Consider the following 13,601-nt stretch of genomic DNA (forward strand, 5'->3'; position numbering starts at 1 on the left):
TAGTGAAATATTAGTAGTAGTAATAATTACTACTTTTGCAGAAAAGATTCTGTGTCATTTGTGAAGTGAAGCATAAGTTTTCTCATAATCAGTCACTTCTACTTAGCGTTGGAAATGCAAGGACGTTACAATGGCAATGAACCGGATCAATCGTCGAATGATCATTTACAAGCTTTTCTATTTCTTTAGTATAGCTGGAGTATCTATAACACCATTTGTTGGTTTATACTGTAAATACCTTGGTTTATCTGCATCAGATATTGGGATAGTTACAGCAGCACAACCAATAACAGTGGCTGTATCGCAACCTATCATAGGCTTCTTGACAGATAAGTGGCGATGCCCACGATTTACCGTATCATTCTGTGGAACTCTTTGGATTGGTTCTATTTTTGCCATGGGACTCGCTGTTCCTCCACTGTTAAGGGAAAAATCGTGTAAATCGATTCAGGAAGACTTCAATGATCAGGAACAGTCATATTTGTTATTTCTAAACAACGTATCTGCTGAGTATGACGAAACAGAATGCCTAGATTTGCTGAATAGAATAGTACAGTTTCAACCTTTAGAAGAGGAACGATCTTGGATATATAGTTCAAAAAGTTTGCAGAATGTATTTTATATCCTCTTGATTTTGTACAGTTTAAATGGACTGAGTTTCAATCCTTTGCACAGTATTGCCGATGCAGAATCAGTCAATACGTTACAAGAAATGGGTATAGATATGGCTGAATATGGCAAACAGCGAGCATTTGGGTCTCTTGGGTGGGGGATTGCGTAAGTATGCCTATTTTTTTCTCGGGGTTTAAGGGGGTACTACACCCCTGACCAATTTTGTGCCTATTTTTTGCATTTTTTCCCAAAAATTATAGCGCATTGATGACAAGTAAGATATGTATATTATAGGGGCAAGGACTACAACTACTGCACTGAAAATTCAGCAACTCAAGGCAAGTAGTTATTGTTTTATTGATCAAATATTGGTTTTCCCTCATTTGTGACTGTAACTCCACAACTGTTGTCTGTGTTGAAACAAAATTTCCAGTGCAGTAGTTGTAGTCCTTGCCCCTATAATATACATATCTTACTTGTCACCAATGCGCTATAATTTTTGAGAAAATTGCAAAAAATAGGCACAAAATTGGGCAGGGGCGTAGTACCCCCTTAAGGAGAAAGCTTGCGGTAATACATAGAGTACATAAAATTTGAGCTCTTGCAGTTGTATCATGTTGTATAGAGACATTTGGATTATAATGCTGCTGTATTTACGGAATCAGTTTACTGCTCACAGAACACATTACATAATTGCGAATATCCAGAGCTGCGCCACTACGTACTCTTTTCAAAACTGACTGCGAGCTACATGTATACAGCCATATAGATTATTCACTATAGATTATTATTATTATTATTATTTTTATCATTATTATTATTATTATTATTATTGTTATTATTATTAGTAGTAGTAGTAGTATTAGTATTAGTATTAGTATTAGTATTATTATTGTTATTATTATTATTATTATTATTATTATTATTATTATTATTATTATTATTATTATTATTATTATTATTATCATATAATATAGAGATAGATTATTCACTATTGCCATTTCATAGTAGTCAAATTATTGCATGAGTAAGTCGACGGTAGTGCCGCATATTTAACACTATAATACTTGTAATACTGACAACAATACAGTGAGTTCAATGCCTCGTATTTCGTTTGCGCTTTGATCCTTTGTCTATGCAGACTTTGGTAGCATTATTGTATGAAGTCAAGGACAAGGACTAATATAACCTGAACGCTTGCTCGACGCGACGTTCGTGGGTTCAGGTCCCCGTCCTACCACCGTGTTACGCCGTGTTACGGCATAAAACGCTATAAAATGTATAAATATCTTTATTTATTTATTTATTTATTTATTTATTTATTTATTTATTTATTTATTTATTTATTATGAAAAGTTGGCAATGGATCCCTATTTAGAAGAAGATAATTTTCACCTGGTAGGTAGCTCATATTTTCTTTTTTGTTCGAATTTGTTTCCCCAGCCCTTTGATATATGGATCATGGATAACTCTTACTCGTGGATGCCAAATAAAATGTGGAATCCCTTTGACAATGGTTCAATATGTTCCTGTGTTTATGGTGTGCATGTTCTTTGCTGTTTGTTCAGTAATTACGATGATATTCTTTTCATATAAGGTAAGATGTGCAGACAACCGTTTTAAATTCGATTAATTCCAAGGTAACCATGGTAACAGCAGACACAACCATGTCAATACAATTGAGTCACATTTCACGACTAAGTGTCATTTGTGCCGACGCTTTTTAACCAAAAGCCCGGACGAAAAAGTTGGTCATATAGCTTCATGTTTAAACCAGGGCCGGATTTACCATATGGCCAGATGGGGGCCACAAAAATTGCCCTGTGAAGTGTGCATCTTACATTTTTGCCGAAAAACACCATGTTTTGGGCCAAAATAGTGCCCAAAAAAAAAAAATCGCAAAATTTTGCGCGCTTCGCGCGCACTGGCCTAGTATACAGCAAAATTCAGCTTCAATTTGAGCTAATATTCTAAAATTGAATTTTTTTCGCACGCTTCGCGAAAAATCTAAAAGCTTGGCCAATTGAGTGCACATGCTTTCATCACGGTGCGTTTGGGGTCTCCAAATTTTGGCCTGGCCCAGGGCACCCCAAAAGGTGAATCCGGCCCTGTTTAAACCAGTGTACAAGCTGCGTAATCGGACATTGAAAACGGATAGAGAGGTAGCGAGTGTTCACCAGAAGACTATTAGAGAAGACACACATTTGGGGATAGACAGAGCCAGAGACTGAGAAATTAAAGACAGAGACATCAGGTGAGGGATAGGCCCTACTGCCTTATGAATCGTGTAGGCCCACTACCTAAACGATGAAAAAATAATTGGAGACACGACCAAGGCAATTGGCGATCGACTGCTGCCAAATATTGAAGAGGCCAGTTGAAAACTGCATAGTGATGCATATTTTTAACTGCTGCCAGTATTCTCTAGGATCTGGGCGATAAAACTGGTACTTCGAGAGATTGTACATCAACTAGTGCCAGCAGTTTTTCGTCCAAGGGCTCCAGGGAACACGGACGATGACCAACAATCCGCACTCCGGGTCCGCACTGGCAAAGCGTTCAAATCAGAAGAGAGCCTGTAGCCTAATTGGGTGACAAGATTCAAAACAGACTCCAGAACAGTCTGTGAAGAATGGAAAGTGGTGTGGGACGAAGGCAAACACCCGTTCAACTTCCTGCCAGACATAGTGACCACGTCAAGGAGACCAGACATCTTCATCTACTCACCCAATGAGGCGTGATCATTGAGCTGACGGTGCCAGCAGAAGAGAATAGCACAAGTAAACTACAGCAAAAAATGCAAATATGAAGAGAATGACAATGATGCAGAATGGGGGCTGAATGATACTTGTAAGTTGGATCTAGAGGCTTCACCAATGAGGCACCGAGAAACTGCTTCTAATGCTTTGGCTACGAGCTACCTATAGGTTGTGGTTGGCGAGAAACAACAAGACTTTTGGTTTTGAATTAGTCGCAAAGCCATACATTCCTCATGTTGAAGAAGACCAGGACGATGATGCCAACAGTATATCCAATTTGAAGGATAGGCTCCTAGCTGTGTCAGTGGCTTTGAACGGTGCTTGTACTTTCTTCTTCAAATTATGGTTCCAGCTTGCAAGCCTGGCCCTGTAGACTCTATACAGACTATAGACCACTTGGCATGTGACGTCATTGCCCGGCAGTAAGCGCGCGCATTATGGCAATTTCCATTGTTCTTTGCCCTGCAGTGTGCGTACGCATCGTAGTCTGATAAGGGCACGTGCATTTTAAATCGCCCGCCACATTTCATATAGTGCAGGAAAGCCATTGAACAGTGTAGCGGCTCGTTCGAGCATATCGATAGACGAGTCCCTCGCCTTTGTTGATAAACAGCGATGCCAAGTGGTCTATAGAGGACAAGTTTAAAAGCAATAACATGACACGTTGGTGTTTAATACCTCTCACAAACTCTTCCTACATGTAGCCTTTAGCAGTATGCTTCGACTATATTTATAAATACGTATTTATAAATACGCACTTGTTAGCAGTATGCTTCGACTATATTTATAAATACGTATTTATAAATACGCATGTGGCCCATGGGTACGACATACCAAGACCAGCAAGTGTGACCAATTCCTCATATCATTGACCACTAAACTCCCACAGAGGAGGTGTAAATTTCAAATGGTGACACTCCCTGTTTGGGAGATTAAGGTCATGTCTTCCATAGGGGGTCCATGGATTTCAACTAGAATGGCCCAATGATCTACTTCTCTCATGACAATTATTAGCTATTATTACATAGTTATACAGAATATTTTACAGAACAGTTCCAGCAACTTTGCTGCAGGAATTATCCATTAAATTACAGCACATTCGTGCACGTGCATCATCAGAAAAAGAAGAAAAGATATGTATATTATATAACCTATCATGAATCTGATTATTACTACAGTGGCATAAAGAAGGTTCAGACAGTTCAAAAGGACTTGAAAAGCGGATTCTAATCCAGTTGTGCAGCCTTCCAAATTTGGCCATGATATTTGTTACTACGTTTATAGGAATGTGTAATGGAACTGTACAAGGATTTCTATACTGGCATCTGGATAGTTTAGGTAAAATATTTCACTTATTTCTTATTGCTATATCTATTTTTCTACATAGACAATTTATGGCAGCGGTTCCCAAACAGTGGGTCGTACCCTTTTGGGGCCGCAGAAAGTTCCAAAAAGGGGTTGCGGGATATATACTCCGCGCATTAAAGTGCAGTGTACCATATCGTATTGGTTATGTAACCTATTTTAAACCCATTTTAGAATGCAATTGCTTCTCGCGCATTTGTTCTGGTAAAGTCAATCTAGGAGCCGGTCAGTGGGACGACTTGGAAATTGTGCCCCTTTGGAAATTTGTCTGGGCAATTCATGTGATTAGTCAAAATGAATAGGATTTAATATTTCTCTTCTTTTTAAAATGTTACGGGCACTAAAATGACCCAGGTCAAAACCACCTGCTGCCGAGTTCACGATGTTCACTCAAACACACTGTTTATTATATAGAACTTATGATTATCTATAAATTAGTGCAGTATGGTTGTCAATGAAGTCACATAACAAAATCATACAAGAATTAAAATTTAACTTAAAATTACTACAAAGAATTCTTTTTGCTAAGTTTACTATCTAAGCCTGGAGATCTCGATTAGATGACGTTCTGGTGAGATTCCTTTGATGATCTCAGTTCTTGATACAAGATCCGGCAGTGTCCAAGATTCCGTCTACCCAAGTGAACCCCCTGGTCTATACCACAGTTTCCGTCCAAGTCCTGAAGAATATGTTTTCACTATTCTAGCTGCTATGTTATTGTTTTTCAAATGGTATTCTATGTTGACCGTAAGCTCCACTCTTGGAGATCACTTGAGCAAGCTATCTGATCCACTTGACAGTCAGATGACACACCATGTTAGTCCTTCAAAATACCACAGTTCATTGATGGAGATATTTCAGTCCGTCACTTCTTTGAGTCGACGAGATAAACAAGTACTATTGACTTCCACTGCCGCCTTTGTCGTATTTTCTTCTCTTCAACACACAAGAACCGCGAACAAAAGTTTGAAGACTTCACACAATCATGGTAACATTTTGTACCACTACTGGCTCATAAGTGTCACAGAGTTTCCTGTTATAACTCTAAACTGCTGCCAAGATCATCTATCATCCAGGCTTTATATATATTTTTGTACCCTTCTAGAATAACCATCACTAACTATATAGCATATTACAGTATATTACATAATTTCTAAATATAGCTCATTACCTCAACACAGGCCAATCAGAAGCACTCTTTTATAGATGTTTACAAATGCTAAATAGATAGCGTCACCACTTACTTTTCCAGAAACTTCTTTATAACTAAATATGAATTTCTAGTGCACTTTATTCATTAGCATTTTCCATTCAGTTCTAGAATATTCCATGTACAAACAATAGAGATACATATCAAAACAAGTGAAAACTAATCTCTGATGACAAAATACATAACTTTTAACTAATATTATGCACATAACAAGAAGAACAATAAAATGTACTGAAATTTCGTATTTTAACTCCTTAGGTGGTACCGAACTAGTGATGGCTTTAGCTTCAGTCTGTCATGGTTTATCAGAATTCCTGTTGGGATTAGTAACAGGAGTTTTAACCAGACGCTTTGGATATTTCCCGCTGATGACAGTCGGTATTTTGACATATATGTTTCGGTTTATATACTATGCCTTCGTGAAGGAACCATGGTGGATTTTAGGCAGTGAACTGCTTCACAGTTTAGTACCATTTCTCAATCTCTATAAAATTAATTACAAAAATGTTTTTTGACGTAATTTACGTCACACCGTGATTTTGGTTAATACTTGATTGACGTTTTAAAAAACATTTTTATTCATATAATGATTTTATCTTCATTATAGAAAGTAACAGCCCAGCAAACACAAAACGTTTTCGACATCATTCGCAAAAGGTTATAAAAGGTTGTCAGAAAACGTTTAAATGTCGGGTTATATAAAGGGTATATTAAGAGTATAAAACGGTTTCATAACCTTAAAAACATTTTTTATAAGCTACTGCTCAGCAAACAAAAATGTTTTACAGAAAACGTTTAAATGTCGGGTTATATAAAGGGTATAAAAACGTTTTAATAACATTCCAAAAACATTCTTGAAAACTTGATACAAAACATTATAAACAGAAAGTTATTTTGGGGTTGAAAAAATATTTTGTGAAAAATGTTTGCCCAAAATATTTGCAATAACGTTTTAAAAACGTTTTCATGACCTTTAACCAGACATTTAAATGTTAGTAAAATGTATTGAACAAAAAACATTTTAAGAACATTTCTGTGTTTGCTGGGTTCAAATATTTTAACATAATATTATTTAAGTATTGACAAAATATTTGGCAAAAATGTTTGCAAAAATAGTTTACAATAACATTTTTTGAAAACATTTAAAATATTGTTGTAGTTTGTTTTCATACAAAACGTTTTAAAACTTTATCATGACCTTTAAATAACCCGACATTTTAATGTTATTAAAACGTTTTTACCTAAATCAAAAGCCAAAATATAACTTATTTAAAACGTTTTTAAAACATTTTTGTGTTTGCTGGGAGGTGCGCTAAGGTGTAAAAACAATAAATATTGAAATTTCTATTTTAGGTTTGACTTTTCTACTGACATGGAATACAGCTTTGTCCTATCTGAGCTTGGCTGTTCCTGAGGAATACAGAACATCTTTAGCTTCACTCCTCAACGCCTTACATTTTGGATTTGGAAACGCCATAGGTTATTTACTTGGAGGGTATTTAATCAATATTTATGGCTCAATTCTAGTTTTCAAACTCTATTCTGTGTTGTGTGCTGCTGTTTCAATAGTATTCGTTTGTATATTTATGGTAAGTTACGATTACTGCAGCTATTGTTCGGCGTAGAAATAGTGATGTAACAGGATAAATTACCAATGGGTTTACATTATTTTTGAATGTATTGCCCTGCACTATATGTAGGATGTAGGCCTACTCATCATCTGTGTACATGTGTGTATGTGTGCAATCATAGATTGACTACAATACCGCTCTTTTCAAAGACACTTATCTTGATCAGCATGATGTGAAAATTACACTTACAACTTACATTCAGAAATAGTGTAAACCCATTGTTATTGTAATTAAACCTGTTACACCACTGCTACACACCGACATCGCCCGGTTAATAATTAACTGACAGAAATATTCTGATTTTCTGATGTGAGCGCTCACTCACATGGCGTATACACACAGAGGTCACACAAAGCGTAGTGTGAGCACTCCCCGGGGAGCACTCACTCACATGGCGTATACAAGCTCACTTACACACAGAGAAGTCAATTACCGAGCTATTGTCAGTAGCCTTAGTCGCGATGTCCCTCGGCTCATTATGCGTCTCAAAGGTCGGAACAAAATGGTCATGCGTGGCTGTGGATTCAACCTACCATGGCGATTTCTGCCATGAAGATATCGGGGCGATGACACTGTGTGCTACTAATTGATTTTATACTTCAATGATGGCGCCTATAAAATATAGGTATCTATCTCTATGTCGGTATATGCTATCGATGTGACCATAGACTATGCCATAGTCGAATTTTATTAAAAATATGTTATTATTAGTCATGATGAACCCATTTCGTTGAACTCAAAATTATACTGATGTTTATTAAAGTTAAAGTATTCAATAGTAAAATGGTCATAAAGAGTTAAAAATATCAGATGATTAGTGACAATAAAAGTAATTGAATGCAACATTATCTTGCATAATTATAATGGCTCACTTTAATACTGAGCGAACCCCGAAAATTCGACTATGGACTTTGAATTGTAAGCAGAACTTTACCCCTGGACTTTGCTCTTTAAAACACACTGTCAAGCATACTTGTTTATCAGTCCATTAACCACAAGTACGCGCTAGATGTTTGATGAGAGATTAACTTTCGCGTCAACACAAAAGCGCCGCAAATACCACAGACAGTTGTGTACGGTGTAGTTTTAATGGTAATGGCGCGGGCCCAGAAGATTTAAACCATAGCGAGATATGGGCGACCAATCACAAGGCAGATCCATTTAAAGATGCATTACATCATGGTTAATTTTAGTTAGGCCAGAAATTGGCCTAACTCTCCATAGAGTCCCGTGTTAAAAATCTTAACCGCAAGGCAAAGTCAGTAGTCTACTTGGGAAGCTAACAAAGAGAGGGAGTAGGGTGACTGAAAAGATCAGATGTGAAAATCTATCAATTGTGCATACATTAATTAAATCAGAGTTTTAAGCTTAAATACAATATCCAGTATGCACAATGGGCAAGTGGACTACGGGGTAGTCTAATGTGACCACTGCGCGCCTCGTAGCTTTATCGTGTTTATAGGGCCAAACCAAATGTTGAGCCTAAATGTTGAACCTTTTCGAGATCAAATTAGAGAAACATGTTTCACTAAGATGTCATTTATTATCAAGTAGTGATACTACAGTTAAGTCATGATGTCTTCAATTCTAGATTCGACACTTAACGCATTGGAGTAACATATTTGTCCAATGTTGCGCAGTTGGACAAATATTTTTGTCCGGCACTTTTTATACGATGTGGACAAGAAGTTTCCGATTCATGTATATAATAATATTGACATTTATTAGTTTCTTAACATTTTTCAGACACATGATGCAGCTGTCAAGAATGGTGAGCCTAACGAAGAAAAACATAACATTGATATTAAACTACCACGACCAGGAAAGTATCTACCTGACTATGTAACGGTTCATCAACAAGATGCTCAAGACTAGAATAGGACGAGGCTCTTACAAAAGCTAAATTTATTTATTTGTCAGTGATGATATTAATAAGAGTTTGCAATATTTGTCGAAGGAAGCTCTTGTCAATAGACAACCTTGATTTGGTCGAATGGTGAAATGGGAAGAAAAAGAGGACCAAATGCTGCAGAAAGCGAATTCAGAACAGCTTACCAGTTTTTACAAATAATAAAAATATGTTGAGAGCCTAATGAGTGTGGAGCAGAGGAGGAACTTAGACACCACTAATATCAGCCAAATCTATTTTGATTCCTAAAGTTATTTTTATGGGGACTTTGCCTTAAAATCAGTGAGGTGGTGTATTTCCAAATCGTAGTGCATTGTGAACCCGTCTCCTCTCTGCTGGGTGTAGAAGAACTACTAAGTATCCTTTTGCACACTTTAAATATTCTTTTGCACACTTTACAAAATATTGCAATATTTATATTTAGCACATTATGTAGGAATGTTTTTAATCAAAAAGATGGAAATTGTAGGAAACTTAATAATACAGCTGCAAACATAATTATGGAATATTTATAGCACTATCTGCCTCCTGTTATTAATATTCTGACGATTATTTTCAAAGGGTATTATATGTTCGAGTTCCCACACTTTTGCAAGAAATATCGCAATCGAAGACGAGATCGAAACGATTTGTATCAAATTCTGGCCTATAAAATCTAAATCTTGAAATCCGAAATTCTTCCTGATTCGTTTACGGGATTGTATCAACATGGAGGTTGGAATTGTGGTTTCCTTTCGACATAAATACTAGTATATAATAATAAATGTAATCGAATGCTTGTAATTATGCATGCTTTATATGACACCTGTGATTCTTTAGGCTGCACAATTAAAAGCTTTCATAACATGTCACTGATTTGTATGAATCGCTGTGTGTTTTTTAATTAAAATTAAAATTTTAATTAAAATTAAAATTAGAATTAAAATTCTTCCCTGTTATGTATTTTTTTTTACTTTTATGTCATTTTGTTGGTGTTGGTTAATATTGTAAACGATTACTAGAGTTACGAAGGGTTAAAAGTTTAGTTAAATGGACCCTGATCCAACATTACCGAATATGTTCATCGGGAGTATCATTGACAATAATTTTTTTTACGAGATTTCATCAGTATTCATTATGGACGTTTCGAAGTCTATGGTCCATTTCACTCAAAATCAATCATACCTTATGACGCGTCGTAAAATCCATTTCACGAAAATGACTTACGAACGGTACGCTTCTTAAGTGCATCTTTGTGATATTTACAGTATCATTAGCAAGGGGCCACTAGTATGTCGGAAAATGTATGAAAATTGTGTTTCCATGTGCAAAATAATTGCAAAATAATTAAAGGCGCAATACTTTAAACAAACTCAACCGAATCTCGGAAGGTTCGGGTTGAACATGTTGAAGGGCCTAATGTATTCAAGTCTGACATTTTGTCATTACCACTTTACGTTCCATAGTGGTTGCTTCAAAATTATTTTAAATCAAATCAATATTATTATAAATGTTAATATTTGAAATAATATGTCTGCAAGATATACTACTTTGCATTAAAACGTACCTTGCTTTGACCAGGGATATTTGACTGAAACAGCATATTAACACAGAAAGAAATGTAAAAAAAAAGTTCTGAAGTGCAAGGTCGAAAATAATTCTTAAAACTGTACATACGAGTGTACGTTGCGTTATTTTTTCTTATTTCGATGTCAAATATTTTCTATTGAAAATTAAACAACACATATTTGCATTCCATTGACATGATTGATAAATAATACGCCAGTTGTTGACAGGAAATGATTTATGTATAGATTATTTCATGGGTTCCATGGGTACTTGATTCATGAGAAGAAACTTGAATAATCTCCTTTGTATTTTTGCAATGATCTATGACCCCTGAATTATGTAAGCTAAGAATCTAAGTTCAGCCGAAAGCTGTGTATTTTAGACAAAAATAAGGAATTTACATGAATCTGTAATTTAGATACTGACAGTATCTAAATTAGCTGCATGTATTTGAATGGGGCTTCAACTTCATCAATACTGCTGTTTTCTTTGTGTTTTGCCAAATGTTATATTTAAAAAATACCAAATGACAATTTGAATGACTTATCCTTAACTTTCAAGCAATTTATAAACAATTTTATTTTTTTTACACTTTCGCTGGGATCACTGAATGGGTCTTTAAGTTCATTACAGGTAGACTTATGACTATCAAATATACAACCTTGGCGAAAAATGTTGCCACACCTAAGCGTTAATTGCCCATCATCCTGCCCCGCTCCCCTATTGCAATGTTAATGATTTGGACAAAATCGTCATCATACAGTCTCCCAACATTGAAAAAAGGGGGTGGGGAAGGGGCAAGTGTAAGCTGAATGTACATTTGCAACTATTATACAAAATAATACGGAACTATCACATATTTGGCTCCGATTGCGTGCTTTTAACACCAGAACGTGCAGGTGTGGCAACGAATTTCCGCCAAGGTCGTCTGAATAAAATGTAAAAGAAATCACCTGAAATTACGTTTTCGTTCATATCTTTAGAACGGAATGTCGGATTCACGTGCAATTTTCACAAAGTCTTAGTCTGTTTATGTACTCTATACCAAATATAACTATTTGCATGTAAGTTTTACATGGCTTGGTCTATGTATCCTATTAATTATAAAGATGCCAAAATAATACAAAGTATGTGAATAAAATATCAATCGCCATTACATGCTGTCTACTGAAGATAGTATACAAAAGAATTTAAAACTATTTTAATGATGACGAAATAGCGTGAAGTTTAAGTATTAGCCCTAATAATAATAGCAAGGATCAGAAGAGGAAAATTATAATCATAACAAAGTCATCAGACGGATTCGAACCCCTGATTTCACTGATCTATAGATTACAAGGCGACGACTTAACCGCTGAGCCACGAAGAAGTCGTTCAATACGTGAGCATTTCTGTATGTATTAATGTTAATTTAAAATTATGCAATGCTTATACGCTGGCGAAGTTACGTAATAATGGGATTAACTACCATAGCAATAGGTGAAAACTATTTTTGAATATACCGCGCTGCACTGACACGTTCACTCGGTACCTCTGCATTGAACCATATCATGCTGATCACTTGCACCTGTAAGATTAGTATCTTTGAAAAGACCAGTATTGTATTCAATCTATGATTGCAGACATACACAGGTGATTAGTTCAACCTGCTTGTAGTGCAGCGCGATATGTTCAAAATTGTTTTCACCTATTGCTATGGTAGTTAATCCGATTTATTACGTAACTTCGCCAGCGTATATGTACACTAAAACAGGTGATTTAATTCTTATTCACCTACAATTTCAATTGTTAAGCCGTTCCGGTTGGTTTAACCGAATATAGAGATATTATAACCTCATAGTAGAATGAACATGTCATACAAATGCATTTAAGATCAGTAACCTATTGCACATATGGAGATGAGGTTGATGGTTTAACGGTGGACGGTGGATGCGGATATTTTCAAATGTCGAAATGAATGCGCGCAAATTGAAATGGAATGAATTATAAAATATCCAGTAAGTTGGACATATTGGGATTAAAAAACTGGAGTTGGAGTCGAGTGAGGTATGAAGTAATGTTAGAAAGTTTGAACAGAATAAAAAAAATCAACCTTATTTAGGTGTAAGTCAGTTTCAGAGCTGGTGCATTTATCATGCATTGTGTACCTCGTGGAAAAATAATGAAATTGGGTATCGCAGCAAAAGGACTCATAAAAATTAAACGGTAGTTGTACTTTTTTCACAGAAGGTGACTATTAAGTGTGGCATTTATAGAAAATTTCAATAATGGGGAAGTTCAACGTGTTTCTTACATAAATATCGATTTTTTTTCCTCTATTGCACTTTTTTTTTACTCCTGTACAAAAGGAGCCGAAAACAGTGAATATTACAGAACAAGAACCAAAACAAACAAAAACCTATAGAAAAGAAGCACATTTGTTTTATTTTTCATAATTGTTACAACATAACAACATCATGTTATTTTCACGATATAAGAAAATAAACCAGTCTATATGTACAATACCGATAACTACAAAAATGTTATTGGAAGCCCAGGTACTATTATCAAGATTATAAAGATCACTT

General features: G+C 35.7%; 1 protein-coding gene across 1 annotated transcript; it reads left to right on the top strand.

The window, feature by feature from the left end:
• The first annotated feature begins 58 nt into the window (after nucleotides 1–58).
• On the top strand, nucleotides 59–10,289 carry LOC140151854 (major facilitator superfamily domain-containing protein 6-like). The gene is made up of 6 exons (XM_072174176.1): nucleotides 59–777; nucleotides 2,056–2,209; nucleotides 4,550–4,709; nucleotides 6,205–6,408; nucleotides 7,300–7,535; nucleotides 9,324–10,289. Exons 1-6 carry the CDS (start codon nucleotides 131–133, stop codon nucleotides 9,450–9,452), a joined length of 1,530 nt encoding a protein of 509 aa, XP_072030277.1. The 5' UTR covers nucleotides 59–130; the 3' UTR covers nucleotides 9,453–10,289.
• The last annotated feature ends 3,312 nt before the right edge of the window (nucleotides 10,290–13,601 follow it).

This window comes from Amphiura filiformis, chromosome 5 (genome assembly GCF_039555335.1).
Source record: "Amphiura filiformis chromosome 5, Afil_fr2py, whole genome shotgun sequence".
Classification (NCBI taxonomy): Eukaryota; Metazoa; Echinodermata; class Ophiuroidea; order Amphilepidida; family Amphiuridae; genus Amphiura; species Amphiura filiformis.

Coding starts and splice junctions, on each gene's coding strand:
- LOC140151854 (XM_072174176.1), top strand. CDS start 131: ATGGCAATGAACCGGATCAATCGTCGAATGATCATTTACAAGCTTTTC. Junction 6,409..7,299: donor AGGCAGTGAACTGCTTCACA/GTTTAGTACCAT, acceptor TTTCTATTTTAG/GTTTGACTTTTCTACTGACA. Junction 7,536..9,323: donor TATTCGTTTGTATATTTATG/GTAAGTTACGAT, acceptor AACATTTTTCAG/ACACATGATGCAGCTGTCAA.